The sequence below is a fragment of the Oncorhynchus gorbuscha genome, linkage group LG07 (genome assembly GCF_021184085.1).
Source record: "Oncorhynchus gorbuscha isolate QuinsamMale2020 ecotype Even-year linkage group LG07, OgorEven_v1.0, whole genome shotgun sequence".
Classification (NCBI taxonomy): domain Eukaryota; kingdom Metazoa; phylum Chordata; class Actinopteri; order Salmoniformes; family Salmonidae; genus Oncorhynchus; species Oncorhynchus gorbuscha.
In genome coordinates this window covers 32,997,231-33,016,845 of record NC_060179.1, presented here as the reverse complement: position 1 = coordinate 33,016,845, position 19,615 = coordinate 32,997,231, and the positions used below count along the sequence as shown (strand labels likewise).

At 45.3% G+C, this 19,615-nt stretch overlaps 1 protein-coding gene across 3 annotated transcripts in view; it reads right to left on the bottom strand.

Moving 5' to 3' along the window:
- Positions 1-19,615, bottom strand: part of LOC124039816 (RNA-binding protein 33-like) — a 52,910-nt gene that overhangs the window by 5,787 nt on the left and 27,508 nt on the right. The window contains exons 9-18 of one of the 3 annotated variants that reach the window (XM_046356229.1): positions 17,401-17,692; positions 13,403-13,464; positions 9,729-9,864; positions 8,748-9,127; positions 7,715-8,005; positions 7,171-7,482; positions 4,919-5,581; positions 2,702-2,869; positions 633-833; positions 152-240 (exon numbers count right to left, since the gene is read on the bottom strand). In XM_046356229.1, coding sequence (XP_046212185.1) covers positions 152-240; positions 633-833; positions 2,702-2,869; positions 4,919-5,581; positions 7,171-7,482; positions 7,715-8,005; positions 8,748-9,127; positions 9,729-9,864; positions 13,403-13,464; positions 17,401-17,692 — 2,594 coding nt within the window. The remainder of the gene's footprint in view (positions 1-151; positions 241-632; positions 834-2,701; positions 2,870-4,918; positions 5,582-7,170; positions 7,483-7,714; positions 8,006-8,747; positions 9,128-9,728; positions 9,865-13,402; positions 13,465-17,400; positions 17,693-19,615) is intronic. The other 2 variants (XM_046356232.1, XM_046356231.1) reach the window with 2 other exon arrangements.

Below are 19,615 nucleotides of genomic sequence, written 5' to 3'. Positions count from 1 at the left end.
TCGATGAGTAAGCGTTCTAATTTGGTGTTAGGTGTAAAGCCTTTATTCATAATGATACATTTTGGGAGGTGGGGCATGACTACATTTTCAGAGTAGTGACAGAGGATTGTGGGTTTTAAAAAGAGAGTGTGAAACAAAGTGGTTTATTTACCTGTTGAAGCTGACTTGGAAACTCAAGGCATGCTGGGGATTGTGAAATTTGGCAATGGCTTTCCTCTGCTGGGGCAGCATTTTGAACATCTGCGGCAGCATAAGCAGAACAAGGGGAGAGCAGGCGTGTTTAGAACAGAGCAGTTGCTGCTACCCCCGTCGTAAGCTTCTCTCATCCACAAGAGGGAGCAGGGGTGGATGGGGGAGGCAGGTGTGGTTATATTACATTCTGTAGCTAGAGGGTGCTAGCAGACCACAATCGGATCCACATTAGTTAAGAGTACACCAATATGAGAGGGAGCATAGAAGACGTTCTACCGGTGGAGCAGAGAAGCATGGAGGGAGAGTAGGGTAAGCTTCCCAAATGGCACCCGAGAGTGCTCTACTTCAAAAATATATATAGCATTTAAAATTTAAAGTAGAGCACTCTAGGCTGCCATTTCAGACGCAAACATAGATGGAGACAAGAAAAGAAGGCCTACCTGGATGGGGCCGATTGAGTTGAGCAAGTTCCGGAGCTGCGCGTCGGTGGTGGATGTGGAGAGGCCGTCTATGGACACAGTGCAGGCCTGGCTGTCCTCTGCCCCTCTCTGGCTCTGTCTGGTAGGAATCAGGCGCCCCCGGCCCAGCTGACCTGTCCCTCCCGCGGCCCCGCTGGCTCTGCCACACCCCGGGACAACCACCTGCACCAGGCAGGGAGGAAAGAAAGGGGGGGGGGGAAAGAGAGAGGAAACGGCTTGAACCTCTTACGCAGGTATGTTGTTTTAATTCCACATTCAGCCGAGTGGCAACGAGATGAGTGATATCTACAGTGCATTCAGTAAGTATTCAGACCCCTGGACTTTTTCCACAATTACATTAGACTTATTCTAAAATGGATTACATTGAGGAATAAAAACAATCTACACACACAATACAACATAACGACAAAGCAAAAACAGTTTAGAAATCTTAGCAAATTTATAAAGAATAAAAATGAAATATCACATTTACATAAGTATTCAGACCCTTTCAACTTTTTCCAGAGATGTTTGATTGGGTTCAAGTCAGGGCCCTGTCAGAGTGACGATCGGGTTCTTGGTCACCTCCCTGACCAAGGCCCTTCTCCCCGATTGCTCAGTTAGTCCAGGCGGGCAGCTCTAGGAAGAGTCTTGGTGGTTCCAAACTTCGTCCATTTAAGAATGATGGAGGCCACTGTGTTCTTGGAGACATTCAATGCTGCAGAAATGATTTGGTACCCTTCTCCAGATCTGTGCCTTGACACAATCCTGTGTCGGAGGTCTACGGACAATTCCTTCGACCTCATGGCTTGTTTTTTTCTCTAACATGCACTGTCAACTATGGGACCTTATATAGACAATCATATCCAATCAATTGAATTTACCACAGGTGGACTCCAATCAAGTTGTAGAAACATCAAGAATGATCAATGGAAACAAGATGCACCTGAGCTCAACTTCAAGTCTCATAGCAAAGGGTCTGAATATTCCTGTTTTTCTTTTTTATAAAGGAGCAAAAATGTCTAAAACATGATTTCACTATGTCATTATGGGGTATTGTGTGTAGATTAATGAGGAAAACAATTTAATACATTTTAGGATAAGGCTGAAACGTAACAAATTGTGGAAAAAGTGAATACGCTGTACATTTACGCCCTTTAGCAGTCTTATCCAGAGAGACTTACACCTACCAGGGTCTACTGTTTTTCAGCATGAGTGAAAATTCAAAAACCTGCCGTTTTTTCACCTACATTTTCTCATAAACATCTCCAGGCTGCTGTGCTGGTGCCTTTGCTTGATTGACTTATTATATTTCTACATACAGTGTCAACGTCAAAACACGAATGCTGCCTGCTCGCATCTGTTGTATCATCATACGAGAACGAGCGAGGGAGGGAGTGGTGTGTTCGTTCGCCAGACACCGCGGCGGAAAGGGGGAGCGACCCCAGAGTACAAAGAAGGAGAGAGCCAGCCAACCAGGCGTCATGGTGGCTGCCTTTCCCTGTCATGGTGGCTGCCTTTCCCGAGCAAAGAGCGTCCGTCCCGTCCGCCGAGACGGCGGGCTGGTGACAAGCGTACAGAGAGGCCAGGGGACCCCGTGTAGCAGTCGTGTCACGCCGACTCTCAGCTTGTCAACATCACTACACCTGGCATACTGTCCTGTCTTAAGTTATTACCAGACCTGCTCCAAATGGTACAGCTACTAACAAACGGCAGGGGAACGCCAGAGGCATGAAAAACATAGCGAATAGCAATGTATTAAGAGACGATTTTCTTACATCTATATTTAAAAGATGAAAATTCTAGGTAGCGCTCCTGTCAAAAATACACCTGCCCTTAATATGACAGTACTGGCTGGTGGACCAAAAACACAGTTTCAGGCCCTGGTAAGTAACCCATGTTAGCTCGGCCCTGATTAGAGTCCACCGGTCCCGTCCCAAATGGCACCTCAAATGGCTATGTAGGGAATAAGGTGCCATTTGGGACACAAACCGTTTTTGTGTGTGTAGTGCTCGTAATGGTGATAGGTGTGAGTCGATATAACAACCTACCCTGTTGCCCATGCCCCCTCTGCCCCCCTGTGTGACCAGGCCCTGTATGGGCAGTCCTCCGGGGGGGCTGGCCAGGGTTACCTTCCTCACTGGGCACTGGCGGAGCTGGGGGGCTGGCCTGTCGGCCTGCTGCTGGATTGGGGCGCTGGCACCACTCACATCTCCTCCCTAGAGTTCACACAGTACAGGGAAAGTAAATAGACTGCAGGGCTGTGTCCTAAATGGAGTCCTATGGGGGGGCACTTTGTATGGAATAGAGTGCCAACGTAGTGCACTATCGCAGGCCATAGAGCAAACCCTGACCAACAGACTTTATACTTATTTCTCGGTTTTAACTGTTACAGTGTGGTCTGGATGGGGTCCTTCGATTGGATCCAAGGGCCTGGCGACGCAGAGAACACAAGACCGATCACTGATTCCAGACATCAAATCGAACATCAAAACGGTTGAAAAAGGTCCTGTTGAAATGCGCCCTTCAGCAATATCTGAAGCCAATCTAGCTTTTCTGTTCTCACACCACAATACCCATGAAGACATTAGCTTTGAGGCGGAGCACTGTGGGCCTCATGCTGAGAATAGATGCAACATGGTTACGCTCTCGTTATTAAATAGTTACAGATAGCTAGGGCCGTACAGGCTACACACATGCACACCCACACGTGGAAAGAGATGAAGGCTGTCTCTTCTCTCCTCCTCCTCTTAATGTGACAGATCAATACGAGGGAGAGAGAAAGACCGCAGTGCTATCTGACTTTGACCGGTCTCCTGCCGTCATCCCACAGTAAATGGATTAATCCTCCTATAGAAATCTACAGCTGCTGATTGCACCCATCAGATGCTAAGCTGCATTACATCCGAGTGACACCGGCTTCGCATGTTCCCCGTCCCTTTAACCCACCCCGTCTCCTCCCCACCCCCCTGGCTTTTGTAGCGCATGATGCATTGTAGGGCCCTATTCTGCCTGATTAAACCCCCCCCCCTTATCTGCACTGCCTAAGCTATACAAATCCAATTCCCTCAAAAGTGGCGACTCTTTCTTACACAGGTATTATGGCACAGAGCCGCCCTGCTAAGGGGAAGATTAATTGACGCGAGTTGTGGGTTGACGTTTCTATGGCTCACACACCTGAGAGGCGGCTGCTGGAGAGAGGGAGGGGAGGGAGGGAGCGAGATAACATTGTCAGGCTGCCGATGACAGCGGAACAATGTGTGGCGGAGGAGAGAGCATCTGGAGAATCTGCTTTTTCAGCACAGCTATGGGCTTCCTCTCTCTCCCTCGGAGATGCGGCAGTTCAGATAGCTAGGAACAGGTTTCTATTAACGTGGCTGACACTCCGTTATCTTCATTTAGGGCAGCAGAGAGAAAGAGAGAGAGAGATAGAGAGCCTGCGATGCAGCCTTTACACCCTTATCCTCTGGGATGTGAGCAAAGCAGCTTACTCCAAAATACATCACATCTCACAACTGCCTCATCAACGACAGATACGAATGTTTATACACAAAGCTTTTTCCAATTTACAACCGTGATTAATTCATAATTAAGGCGGCAGTAGTGATTTGAACCAAAGAGAATAAAATGATCCAACGCTGACAAAGGAGGTATTTCTGAATCTGGACCGAGTTGGCTCATAACAGTCTTGCCTGTAATGCACTTAAAGTTCCCCCGTCTAGATCTTTTAAAAACAATATGGGTATGCCTTCAAAAAGGACAGACACCAACCTTTAAGAGCAGTGGTGTCTCAAACACCAATTACATTTAATAGATGTCAGAGAAATGCCAGACAGTTCACATTAATGACTGGTTCCTATTAGCATTTTAAAGCTAAGATGGGTGTGGAAGCGCCTCATCTTCAATACCACCACAAAAACAAAGGAAATGGGACACTTTATGCATACATCTTGCCAAAATGAGAGCCATATGGCATTCTGAATAGGTTACAAAACATGTGGTCCTAGTGAGTGGGTGACCTTTAAAAGTATCTGGAAATTCTTACGTTGAATTCACTTTCAAGGAAACAATAGAGGGTACCGAACGAACCGCAGGACAAAGGCAAAACGAAACAAAGATGCTGTTTATTTAGGATTGCAAAATTCCGGTACATTATCCCCAAATTCCCAGGATTTCCTGTTTATTCCCTCCGGATTCTGGAATTCTCCCGGAATTTTGCAACCCTATGACTGTCAGTCCAAAAGTAAATCGCCAAACCAGGAACTCACCCCTCCTAGAAGCTTGACCACTCTTACTTTCTGTGGTACTTGTGGCCCCGCTCCATCTCCACTGTTGGCTCGCTGCATCACAGTTCTCTTCACTCCTGATTTAGGCCCCAGAGACTGGGCCTGGCCGGAACCCAGACCCGCCATCGGGACTCCCTGAATGGGCATGTTCCCCATGGGAGGGGCCCCACCTGGTCTGATAGGGTTCAGCTGGGTAACGTTCCTCCTCTGCTGCCCGTGTTGCTGTTGCCACTGGGCCTGCTGGTGAGGGTTGGGACCAGGGCACCCGGGGCCAGTATTGCTCCCCTGCTGGCCGCCCTGCCAGCCTGGAGCCGGTGCTTGCTCACCCTTGGTCAGGTGGGTCTTGACGTTCTGGCGGAGTGCGGTGGGCGTCTGTGGGGTGCCGCTGGGAGGGAAAGCAGAAGTGCCTTGCTGGGGCTGTTGCGGTTTAGGAGGAAACGGACGCTGCAGTTGTTGTTGGTGGTGTTGCAGCTGTTGTTGTTGTGAGTCACCCTGGCCGTTGATGCGTTCCAGTAGCTCCTTCTTGCGGACGCTGGCCTGCATCTGCCTCCTCATCTCCTTCCTCTTCAGGATCTCTTCCCGGAGACGCTTCTGCTCCTCGATCTTCAGACGGTACTGCCGCGTCTCCTCGTCCTCGTCCGGATCCTACAACAAATCCAACAATATGAGAAACATCAAAGACACAAACTCACAATGTGCTAGTAACACAGGCTTGCTTCCCCAATGGAACCCTATTCTCTATATAGTGCACTACTTTTGACCAGAGCAGATATAGTATATCTTTCTGACAATTTTGCATTATTATTTCTGCGCTAGCTTGCTGTACCTGCACCAAAACACCAGTTTTTTTCCTTCATAGCTTTCTCTTTTTAAAGAGCCCATTTTGCTTTCAGCACTTTTATTTCCACGATTGATCAAAACTGGTTCTCTCTCATCCCTCTGCAGCACCCTTTTGCACTCAGAACAGCCTCAATTCATTGGGGCATGGACTCTACACGGTGTCAAAAGCATTCTATAAGGATGCTGGCCCATGTTGACTCCAGTGCTTCCCACAGTTGTGTCAAGTTGACTGGATGTCCTTTGGGTGGTGGTCTATTCTTGACACACACAGGAAACTGTTGAGCGAGGAAAAACCCAGCAGCGTTTCAGTTCTTGACACACTCAAACCGGTACGCCTGGCACCTACTACCATACCCCGTTCAAAAGGCACTTAGATCTTTGTCTTGCCCATTCACCCTCTGAATGGCACACAATCCATGTCTCAAGGATTTAAAAAAATGCATCTTTAACCGATCACCTCCCCTTCATCAACACCGACTTAAGTGGATTTAACAGGTGACATCAATAAGGGATCATAACTTTCATCTGATCATTCTGTCATGTTTTGTACACTCAGTGAATACGTAGAATCGTGATAATAGCAATACATAATCGTATTGTGAGGTCCCTGGCAATTCCCAGCCCTACCTCACACTATTCCCATTATAGTGCACTACTTCTGACCAGCGCTCGTTTAAAGCAGTGCACTATAGGGAATAGGGTGCCATTTGAGACGCACCACAGAGTTACAGTGTTTACCATTGGAACCGTCTAAATTGGTGTGACATTCACAGTAGCAATGAAAAGCGATACCCCAGAGAAATACACTACGATGGTATTGATTCCTTTTCTAATGGACTCCTCTGTGAACGAGTCTCATCTCATTTCTAACCTTATGATTGGGCCATTAAATAAATAGAACGACCCCACTTAGGATCACGACAGGCTTCGCTCGGCTTATCTCAGGTTACTGAATTTTACAGGCACACCGTCTGTCAAAATAATAAAGCATTCTCAAATTACCTCCATGCCTTGAATATGTGATAACAGAGAATGATTCAAATAAAACCAAATGCCCATTTTCTAAATTCTTTCTATATTGCAAATGAGTCGCACATGGAAATCCCAGCCGTTTCAAGTTGTTTTCCCGTTTTAGCCACAACACTGTTTAATTTAGACACTCCTCTTCGGTGCATCTGAAATGGCATCTTATTTCCTACATAAATCAAATCAAGTGTATTTATATAGCCCTTCGTATATCAGCTGATATCTCAAAGTGCTGTACAGAAACCCAGCCTAAAAGCCCAAACAGCAAGCAATGCAGGTGTAGAAGCACGTAGTACACTACTTTTGCCCAGAGCTTTATTACATTATATAGGGAATAGGGTGCCATTTACATGTGGTGCAGAACTGACCTGTACTGCTGTGTTTGGCAGAGTGCTTGTGGAATCCCTGCGAACCACCGTTCTTCCAAGTGGCCGAGGTAGCTGTGCTGCAGCCTTGTTGGCAGCAGCAGACTGGGCTCTTCCTCTGCCACCGCCGGGTACCGGCCGAGGGTTCAGGCCTGGTCGCGCCCCTCCTTGCATTGCCCTGGCAACGGGCCTGACGTTGGAGGCGTTTGGCGCAGAGGCCGGGCGGACGTTGTTCGCGTTTTGGTTTCCAGGTGCCACGGGGAGCTCGCGGAGGTTGCTGTTGCGCTGGGGAATGAGTTTGGGGGCAGGGGGGCTCTGTGGAAAGGGATGATTTGTATTGACATTTGCTTGATATGCGTAGCCTATATAACCAATGTGATTTTCTTTTTGTGCCCGTTTGGGTTTTTGATTGAAAGTAAAGCATGTCAATTCATTCAAAAATCGTTTGGAACTTGCCATAAACCCAAACAGTCCTATGACCGATTGTGAGCACAATCATTTCACAATTCTGAAACGAAAAGGGAAAAACTAAAACGAGGCTCCTCACCATCCTCGGCCTGATGGGGGCGTTACGCTGCTGGAAGTTCTGGGGGCGGGGCCCGCTAGGGTGCATCTGTCTGGGGCTGCCGTGCTGCTGCTGGTGGAAGGGGGGCTGGCCTTGCCCGCCGCGATGCATCATGGGGCCTTGCCGCTGCTCGTTGGGATGGGGGTGAGAGTGGTGCTGGAGAGGCGGCTGAGACAGGTCCTGTCTATGGTGCTGCTGATGTTGCTGCTGATGGGATAGAGGCAAGTCATGATGCTGGAGCTGCGAGTGGAGAAGGCCGTGCTGCATCAAGCCCTAGTTTTAATTTACAAACAAAAGAAAGACAAAGTGGGCAGAATGAGTGAGTTTAACTTTGACATGGTCTTAAGACGTACGGTTTTGACAAATAATTTGAACATGGGAAAAAGCCACAGTTCTGAATTGTCATATGCACACGATTCAAGCTTCTTCAAGGAGAAACTGTTACATGCATTTGATTAACCTCCAATCGGTGTCCTCATATAGCCGCGGTAACCGAGGTAGAACTACGAGTCGTACACTAGAGGGCACTCTTGTCTGTGGCTCACCATAGATACCACATGGGAGGGAGGTCTCAGAAATACGAACAGTTTTTATGACTGCTTCACTAACAGGGAATATTCAACGAGCTTGACTTATTTATGAGATCATTACTCGGGTTTCCAACATTTTAATAATCCAGAGAAAACTGGGTGAAATACACGATTGGTTTATAAAATAAGAAAAGGCCCGTATTTCACATTTGACATGCATCTCAACAGGTACGGAATAATTACGGATAGTGAAGAAGCTTGGAGATAGCCAGAGTTTACAATACAAACTGAACAGATTCCCTTCCATGCAGAGTAAATACTAAACAAACAAATTAACAAATAGATAACATTCCCATTTGTGGACCAACGCTTAAATCATTCCGCACGCCTCTTGCACAGGCAGAGTGCCTGTGTTAATTGGTAGTAGAGTGCCTGTGTTAATTGGTAGTAGATTGCCTGTGTTAATTGGTAGTAGATTCACTTACTCTCATCCGTACCTGCATCCCAAACTGGAGCTGCTGTGAGGGGAACGGCCCGGGAGTCCCCTGCTGCTGGGGGAAGCCGGGCTGACGGTGACCCATGAAGAGCCTGGTGTTAGTGGGTCCACTTTGCCCAGTCAGGCTGGCCATGCCCTGGTGGCTTTGGGGGTGGCCCTGGGGAGGCAGGTTAGGTCTGGGTGGCTCTCTCTGGAACATCCCTAGCTGGCCCCCTGGACCCTGGCCTGGCTGGTTGAACCCCCCTGGGCGTGGCTGGTTGAAGGCCATGTGGCCCTGGCTGGAGAGCTGGTGGTTATTACTGTTCATGAGCAAGCCGGGGTTCTGGTGATCGAACATGAGCAGCTGCTGCCCTGGGAACCGCCCTGGCTCTATAGAACAGGAGGGGAAATAGGAGGGGGGAAAGAACCACAACTGAGACTTCAAGTTGTTTGTCGCATCTCCACTCACTTTCAATACATCAGACAGCGACTGCCAATACATAGGCTTACATATATTTTAACAGAACACAAATATTTGATGGTATTCTCATTCCACATAAGCAGTAAATGGAGAAGTGATACGCATGTACATTAGGAGCCCGACTCATTTCGAATGTATGCATGAGCACACATACATAACATTAATTGAGTTAATGGAACTCTGCAATTACCCTTGCAGTGTACCCTGTAGGTGTACTGCTAGGGGTTAATGCCCACAAGGGTTAGATATACTAAGAGAGAAGACGTAACCCCTTAAAGGTAGGGAAGGAGGCATGGGAGGGTGGTGAGTTGGGTGTGTGGGACTAGGTAAGGAGGGCTACATCCCAAATGGCACCCTGTTCCTTATGTGGTGCACTACTTCTGACCAGAGCTCCCTGGTCCAAATTAGTGCACCATGTAGGGAATAGGGTGCCATTTGGGACAACAACAAAAAAATATTCCCTTTTTAGCGCACTAAGGTGCCGTTTGGGACGCAGGGCTGTGGTCTCACCCCCGATGAAGAAGGGCTCTCTGTCCTGGGGGGTTGGGGGAGGCTGGTTCCTCCAGGGCTCCATGTGATGGGGGGGCCTCTGGGGCGGCTGGCCGAAATTACCCGGCACGTGCTGTTGCTGGAAGTCCCCTGGTCGCTGTGATGGGGGGAGAGGAGCACACAAAAACGCTCATGCATTTAATTCCACATTGGGAACCACCGTAACCACAAACAAATTAACCCCCCCCCCCCCCCCAATTTTTTTTTTTTTTTGACATTTCGGGTAATAATATTATACTAGAAAGGGAGTGAGTGCTCAAAATGTAATGGCTAGGATTATTCTCATTAGGCACGATGTTGACTTGCGTGAAATGTATACTTGTGCACACAAATATTCAGAGAAAATACCATTGAGAATAAACCTCTATAACTCACTAGAGTAGTCATTGGATCATAACAACATGACAGAATCTGCCAGTTTGGTCAGTAAAACCATTTGAGAAACGGTCCCAATATTGTAAAATATCGTATGAAACAACGTGAATTACAGGATCGCTATTGTAAACCTGCACTAACGCCAACATATAAACTTTGTTGACGTGACCTGCTCGCGTTCCGAGAACAAGGATGGCAAAGCATTTTGGGCTTGGGTTAAATCAGTGCTAATTTCTTTGTTCCAGCCACCCATTTTGTATGTACAACAGCTTTCCACACAGCACACAATCCCCCCCACCATGCTGCGTCTAATCTACCTTCAAGGAAAAGCAGCAGATAACGATCCCCTAATCCCTCCTTGGAATAAGAAGCCCCCCTTACAGCCCATCTCTCCTTTATCCTCTTAAACATCAGTCTCTGTTGAAAAATTAACCTTCAACTCAACATGTGGCACTTCCACAAATGCGGTGCTTAGACCTCCCTCCCTCCTTGCCGCTTTATAAATGACTTAAGATGCTATCTAAGCTTAATCCATCCTGATTCGCCGGTAGACTGACAGCATTTAGAGAGGGATCGAGGGGTGTTTCTGAATGCTGGACTGGAGAAAGTCGCCAAAGTTGCTTAACAGAAAGTTAATCAACGGGGCTTAACGAAGCAGAGGAGGAGAGGGAGCGGAGCACATTGTTAGTTTGGACGTTAAAGCTCTGTTGCAAAGGTCAGTCCGGTATACACAATGGAGGCTCGGGTGTATACATAATACCTCTGGAAATTTGTATGAATTTGATAACGCGGCTCATCCTCTGAGTGTTAATCCTCGATAAACAGGCTGAGAGGTGCTCAATGTGTAACTGATGCTGCAGATATCCCCCTCGGAAAGAGAAGAGGGCTAGCTAAGACAAATGTCATACAATGGACCGGGCCAAATGTCAAACCATTCAATGAGAAATGGAAACGAAGAGGATTAGAAGTGACATTTCTTTTGGTTGTTCCCTCTTTGGACATAGTGTTTTGTACAAATTGCATATTGTTGCCACTGATGAGGGAGGGATTTCACCTTTCTAAGGACAATGGTACTGTTGACCAATGAGTCTGAAAGACATGTTAGATAAGTGCCTCTACCGTCGGACAGAAAATATTCCCGATGGGCCTTCTATGTCATCGTTTAAAGTTCTTTGTAGCTTGGACAATGTGGAACCAAGGCCACTTTCATGTTTTCCATATCTAACCTGATGATATTACAATGTATTCATATTCGAAATAAAATGGCTAAATATAATGATACTTTCACCACAGTGTTTCCCCTAGGATTTTTTTCAGCAGCGGTGGCAAAGTTAGCATGAGGGGGTGTGATAGTGGGCATGGCCAATTGTGTGGTCTCCGACTAAAGATTTTAAAGGCCATCCTCTTTGGCTGCTTTAAAGGAAATGTCCTGCAATTCTACACATTTGGCCATGGCTTATGGCGTTTTACGTTATCTGAGTGACTAAAACATAACAAAATCAACGGGGGCCCCCATGTCATGACATTTTTATTTTATATTCTCTGAATAGTTTTTATTGCCGATCATTAGTTCTCAAAGATATATAGCTCCTTTATCTTTTCTATATACTTTATATCTGGTTTTAGTTTTACCTTAGCAATTTTTTATTTAAATGTTTTTATTGGAGTGGCTACAACGATAGCAGTGGCGGCCTGCCACTGCTAAATTAATATATGGTACGGAACCAACAAGCACTTGATATAATGGATACCATTTCAACTGCATGCAAATTACAAACATAAAAATATATATCTGACTAGCAGTTTTTTCACCATTATAGCACCCTAATGAGCTCTTAATTGGAACCCCTGGTTAACAATATTGTTCATATGACGATAGTACAGATTATTACAGGGGCATAATCTCATGATCTCCGCCACCTCCTTGAACAATTACATTTGATAATATAGGATAATCATCTGTAATCTGGTGCCCAGTCGTAAATGGATATTGCAGGTCTTTCTGTCACATGCATTTCAAATCACGTCTGTGGCAACAGCAGCCTAAAAGTGATTGACAGCTGGGGAAGCCAACACTATGCTTGGCGTCAGCTTAGCCTCTCCCTCAAACTCTGACAAAAGTGTAAAACAGATGCTACACACACTGAAGCACTCTCTCTGCTATCAATGTCCACCGCCATCACAGACTGATGGAAACTGCCACTGGAAAATTGAAATGGAGAGGAGACGAGAAAGACTGAATAAAATGTAGGCAATTTCCAAATAACAGACTAACGCGAGACCCTGGCTCATTTGTAAACCTTTTGCCAAATGCAATTGGACGCAACCATTTTCAAATGTTTAAGCTGATTTGCATAAATCCATATAAAACACTCTTCCCGGGTAGGTGTCAGTCAGCACCAGCTCCACCTGATGCCTGGGCATCATTAGCTGGGAGAACTGAGTCGGCATCCCAAATGGCACCCTATACCCTACATAGTGCACTACTTCTGACCAGAGCACTATGGGCCCTGACCAAAAGTAGTGCACTATGTAGGGAATAGGGTGCCATTTGGGATGCATATGAGAGTAATTTGAGTCATATTTGGCTGCCTAGCCAATCCACTTCCCCCACAATGTTTGTAATCACCTTAAAAAAAGCATTCCTTTCCTGTTATCTCTGTAATGGGTTCTAGTTTACTCTGAGGCTCTTCAATGACTCCATATTCCTTTCTTTGACTACCTCACTATCTTTTTAGCCTGAGTATGAAACAAAAACTGTGTTTTGGGCATGTTTTAACCATTCAAACTGCCTTCTAAAAGGACTGTTCTGCTTTGGGACAAACTTGTCCTAAAAAGTGGTATTTTCACTGGCGAATAAAAAGTGGTATTTTCACTGGCGGTGGTAGGGTTTATCCCGGGCTGCGTGCCAAATGGTACTCTATGCCCATTGGGCTCTGGTCAGATGGAGTGCACTATGTAGGGAATAAGGTTCAATTTGGGAGGCAGCCCTGATTTCAGGATTTCATTATGATGCCAACCTCAGAGTCTGAGCCCTAGCGCATCCATGAAGAGTGCAAACTAAACTAAGCCTGCCACCATAGCCACTGCCTAAAGCCCCTATCAACCATTACCAGTTGTGCAGACAGACTTGGTATCAGAGTTTACAGATTCGCTCTAACAGTATTTGGACCCGAGTGGGCATCTAATTGCCATAATGACATTTCTCTCACAAAAAGGTCCACACTGTTAACGGAGACGGGTGAGCAGCTGCTACTCACAGGGAACCTCTGAGGACCCACAGCAGGTCTGGGCTGGCTCTGGGCAGGAGGCAGCAAGGGCACTGCAGACAGAGAAAGATGTAGAAGATTGGGGGTCGAGAAAGAAATGGGAATAGGAAGAGAGAACGAGTGTGAGGAGAAGGAGAGGCAGTCCATTAGACACCCCTTTGTGAGCTGTTACATAGGCACGTTTTAAGCCTCACACATCGCACCGAATGTGGATCTAGCATTCGTCTGAACTGTTTTTATATTTCACCTCCAAAATGGGCTCCCACTTTTACCCATCTGGACAGAGGCAAAAAGGAATTAAAGAATGAACATAGTAAAAGCATGCAGTTGTAGTTCTCTTAGGGGACCACAGGTTAAGGTAGATTTGGCTCTGAGGCCACTTCATCATACAGTATTAGGCTTTTTGACTTCAGAAAATATTACATGCATCTTCAATTCATAATCAGTTTGTTGTAAATGGCAATAGGGATTCATTTAACTGCAGAAATTGTAAAGGACAGTACGTTGTATATACAGCGCATTTGGAAAGTATTCAGACCCTGTCCCCTTTCTTTACATTACAGCCTTATTTTAAAAATGTATTTTCACGTCCGGATGAAAAGCATGCCTAAAGTAAACTGCCTGCTACTCAGGCCCAGAAGCTAGGATATGCATATAATTAGTAGATTTGGGTAGAAAACACTGACGTTTCTACAACTGTTAGAATAATGTCTGTGAGTATAACAGAACGGATTTGGCAGGCGAAACCCTGAGCACAATCCATCCAGTTCCTATGGCTTCCACTAGATGTCAACAGTCTTTAGAAATTGTTCGATGTTTTTCTTTTGAGAAATGAAGAAGTAGGGCTGTTCTTTGTAGGTGTCACTCTGAAGGGCTTCAGTTTTTTGTTGTGCGTGAACTGGAGCGCGCTTCACATTGTTTCTAATACCGGATAAAAACAACTTATTCCGTCTTAAATTTGATAGTTTATTTACATTTTAGGATATCGGAGGTTGGGATTAGGAACGTTCTTTGAAATGTTTGGACTAAGTTTACATTTAATTTATTAGATACTTTGTAGTCATGTTGGAGCCGGTGTATTTCTGAATAAAACGTGCCAAATAAATCGACATTTTGGGGATATAAAGAAGGAATTTATCGAACAAAATGACCATTCACTGTGTCACAGACATTTGAGATGGCAAGAAGATCTTCAAAAGGTAAGGCATTTATTATATGGCTAATTCTGACTTGTGTCGCACCTGCCTGGCTGAAAAATGATTTTCATGTGTTCGTATGCGAGGCGCTGTCCTCAGATGATCGCATGTTTTGCTTTCGCCGTAAATCCTTTTTGAAATCTGACACAGCAGCTGGATTAACCTCTTGAAACTAGGGCACTATTTTCATTTTTGGAAAAATAACATTTTGAAAGTAAACGGGCTATTTTTCAGGACCAGATAATAGAATATGCATATAATAATTGACAGCTTAGGATAAAAAACACTCTAAAGTTTCCAAAACTGTAAAAAGATTGTCTGTGAGTACAACAGAACTGAAGTGACTCTTATTTAGAAACCTCTGCGTTCCTATGCATCCATATTGAGCAGTGAAAGGGATATCAACCAGATTCATTTTTCAATGGCTTCCCTAATTAGTCTAGTTTCACAAGACATAGTTTCAGGCTTTTATTTTGAAAAATGAGCGTGAGCGACAACATTGCGTCAGTGGTCAGCTGGTGTCTCTCAGAGTGATATGTGAGTAATAGACTAATGCGGCCATCGTTTCTCTCGCTCCTACTAAGAAGCCAACTGACCCGGTTGATATATTATCGAATAGATATTTGAAAAGCACCTTGAGGATTGATTATAAAAAACGTTTGCCATGTTTCTGTCGATATTATGGATATAATTTTGAATATTTTCGGAGCCATTTCGGCTACAAAAATAACCTTTATGGAAAAAAGGAACATTTGCTATCTAACTGGGAGTCTCGTGAGTGAAAACATCCGAAGCTCAAAGGTAAACGATTTAATTTGATTGCTTTTCTGATTCGTGACCAAGATGCCTGCTGCTAGCTAGGCATAATGCTATGCTAGGCTATCGATAAACTTACACAAATGCTTGTCTTGCTTTGGCTGTAAAGCATAATTTCAAAATCTGAGATGACAGGGTGATTAACAAAAGGCTAAGCTGTGTTTCAATATATTTCACTTGTGATTTCATGAATATGAATATTTTCTAGTAATATTTTTTGTCTGTTGCGTTATGCTAATTAGTGTCAGTTGATGACAATTCTCCCGGATCCGGGAGCGGTAGTTCCAAGATTAACAAGAAGTTGAGCTTTATTTGGATGTATTACACTTATATTTTAGTGACGGTTGAATATTGATATTTCTGTAGTTTGTATGCATTAAACCTAAAAAAACAGAAATAACTAAATTACATAAGTATTCAGACCCTTTGCTATGAGTCTCGAAACTGAGAATCTTCTTCCCATTGATCATCCTTGAGATGTATCTACAACAAAGTCCACTTGTGGTAAATTCAATTGATTGGACATGATTTGTAAAAGGCACACGCCTGTCTATATAAAGGTCCCACAGTTGACAGTGCATGTCAGAACAAAAACCAAGCCATGAGCCCCCGAGACAGCATTGGGTAAGGGTACCCCAAAAAAATATTCAGCATTGAAGGTCCCCAAGAACACAATGGCCATCACCATTCATAAATGAAAGTGGTTTGGAACCACCAAGACACTTCCCAGAGCTGGCCGCCCAGAGAAATTGAGCAACTGGGGGAGAAGGGACTTTATCAGGGAGGTGACCAAGAACCTGATGGTCACTGAAAGAGCTCCAGAGTTCCTCTGTGGAGATGGGAGAACCATCCAGAAGAACAACCATCTCTGGTAGTGGCCAGACCTCATTAAAAGGCACATGATAGCCTGCCATAAAGGCGCCTAAAGGACTCGCAGACAATGAGAAACAAGATTATCTGGTCTGATGAAACCAAGATTGAACTCTTTGGCCTGAATGACAAGCGTCACGTCTGGAGGAAACTTGGCACCATCCCTACGGTGAAGCATGGTGGTGGCAGCATCATGCTGTAGGGATGTTTTTAAGCGGCAGGTGACTGGGAGTGTCATCGGGATCAAGGGAAACATGAACGGAGTAAAGTAGAAAGAGATCCTTGATGAAAAGCGCTTTGGAGTAGGTTAGGACCTTAGACTGGGATGACGGTTCACCTTCCAACAGGTTTATGACCCTAAGCACAAAGCCAAGACAAAACAGGAGCGGCTTTGGGAAAAATCTCTGAATGTACACATCTGGACAGAGGCAAAAAGGAACTAAAGAACGAGGCTGTAATCACTGCCAAAAGGTGCTTCAACAAAGTACTGAGTAAAGTGTCTGAATACTTATGTAAATGTGATTTTTATTTGTCATTATGGGGTATTGTGTGTAGATTGAGGAGGGGAAAACGGTGTAATCCATTTTAGAATAAGGCTTTAACGTAACAAAATGTATAAAAAGTCAAGGGGTCTAAACGCACTGTATGGGTTCAGGGACATTTGCCAACCTCTTTAAAACACTCCCGTTATCCTGTCCCCCTCCACACAAACACACACACACACACTTCAATGGCAGTCCAACAGATTGAGGAATGGAGATGCTGCCAAAAAAAACAACAAACCTATTACTGGCTTTGAGAAGTGTCCACATGTCATTCAACCCAAACATGACACTTTTCAAAGCAGTGCACTGATAACTGCCAACAGAATTGCATCTTATGCCTTCACCTAAGTTGCAAATCCTCACAACATTCAACAGAAGAGGCACTATCATTACAATAAGTCAGAAGCCAATGAAAGGGAACTAGGTGTGTCAGTATCAAATAGCACCTTAAATCCCTATATAAAGCACTACACTGTCCAGGGCCAACAGTAGTGCAATATCTAGGGAATGGGGTGCTATTTAGCCCTGCAAACATGCGGAGCAGCCCAAAGTACAGACTTACCTTGTGCAGGGGAGGATGCAGGGCCCCTGAAATGGGGGTTGATGTGGATGTTCTTGGGCTGCTGCTGCTGTTGGTGGTTGTGTGAGGGAGGGGGACTCATCATGCGGTGTGGTGGGTCCGTCTGGGGCCTTACTGGTGCCCCCCGTTGGGCCATGTGCAGGGGGAGGAGGGGCTGTAGGGCCAGCGGGCCGCCGCTGTGCTCCTGGAAGGAGGGCCCTCGAGGGCCACCCTGACGATGGTGCTGCTGAAGATGATGACGTGGGTGAGGGGGAGTCATTCTCGAGGGAGACAGCTAATTGGAGGTAACGGGAGTGATGGAGGGCGAGAGTGATGGAGAGAGGGAAGACCGACAAGTCAGAGATGTCGAGTAACATATATATATATATATATATATATATAGCACAGTAAATGAGTATGTATCAAGAAATGTCCACCACCCACAGGACATCCAGCCAACTTGACAACTGTGGGACGCATTGAGTCAACATGTGCCAGCATCCCTGTAGAATGCTTGACACCTTGTAGAGGCCATGCCCCAACAAATTAAAAATGTTCTGATGGCAAAATTGGGTGAAACTCAATATTAGGAAGTTGTTCCTAATGTTTTGTACACTCCCTGTACAAACAATGCAACAAAAATAATAATCCAAAGAGAACAAATAAAATAATGTGTTAGTGTGTCCCCTCACAGCCCCCCCTGTTCCACAAGTTATTTTGTATTTTTTTTTTAAAAGGTAATTTTGCTTGAGTAATTCGAGATGGGAGCTCCATGCGATCAAGGCTCTGTCTAAAACCGAGCACTGCCATGATTTTGTTTTGGACTGGTGGCATGTCTTGTGGGGTATGTATGGGTGTGTGAGCTGAAAGTTATTTGATTATGCAGAAAATCTGGAATTTGTGTCACTAATATTTCTCATAACTAAAAGAGAAGCAGTTAATATCTCAACCAGGAAACACTGTTGATGTTCTCTATGTGCAGTTAAGGGCAAGGCATGCGGCTCTGTTTTGAGCCAGCTGCAGCTTTGAGAGTTCTTTCTTTGCTGCACTTGACCATATTACCAGACATTAATCAAGATTGAACAAGACCAGAGCCTGAACAATAAACAGTTAATGTGTCAAAAATTATAACAGATATACCCCTCATCTTTACAAAACCTTTGTCAATATGACTTGCCCATGATAACTGACCATCCAATGTTCTACAAAGAAGTTTAACTTCCTCAATGGTCACTCCCTTTATATACAAGTCCAATTGAGGTTTAGGTCTTAGAGAATGTTTTGAACCAAATACAATGCTTTTGGTTTTAGAAGTATTTATTATTAAAATCACCCATTGTGATACTGACTAATTCCTTATTAATAATGTCAGTGAGTTCAGTAGTCAGTCCTACACAGAACAAAAATAAATGCAATATGCAACAATTTCAAAGATTTTACTGAGTTACATATAAATTAAATTTATAGTTATATTGAAATAAATTAGTCCCTAATCTATGGATTTAATCCTAATCCACTCTTCAATGCCGATGCAAAATTGCTGGATATTGGCCGGAATTAGAGAATTCTGTCGTACACGTCGATCCAGAGCATCCCAAACATGCTCGACGGGTGACATGTCTGGTGAGTATGCAGGCCATGGAAGAACTGGGACATTTTTGGCTTCCAGGAAGTGTACACACTTTCCCCCTTCTGATGACCAGGTGGTGAATCGCATCTCTGCATATCTGGCAGACATATCAGTGTGGATGACGGATCACCACCTCAAGCTGAACTTCGGCAAGACGGAGCTGCTCTTCCTCCCGGGGAAGGACTGCCCGTTCCATGATCTCGCCATCACGGTTGACAACTCCATTGTGTCCTCCTTCCAGAGCGCTAAGAACCTTGGCGTGATCCTGGACAACACCCTGTCGTTCTCAACTAACATCAAGGCGGTGGCCCGTTCCTGTAGGTTCATGCTCTACAACATCCGCAGAGTACGACCCTGCCTCACACAGGAAGCGGCGCAGGTCCTAATCCAGGCACTTGTCATCTCCCGTCTGGATTACTGCAACTCGCTGTTGGCTGGGCTCCCTGCCTGTGCCATTAAACCCCTACAACTCATCCAGAACGCCGCAGCCCGTCTAGTGTTCAACCTTCCCAAGTTCTCTCACGTCACCCCGCTCCTCCGCTCTCTCCACTGGCTTCCAGTTGAAGCTCGCATCCGCTACAAGACCAT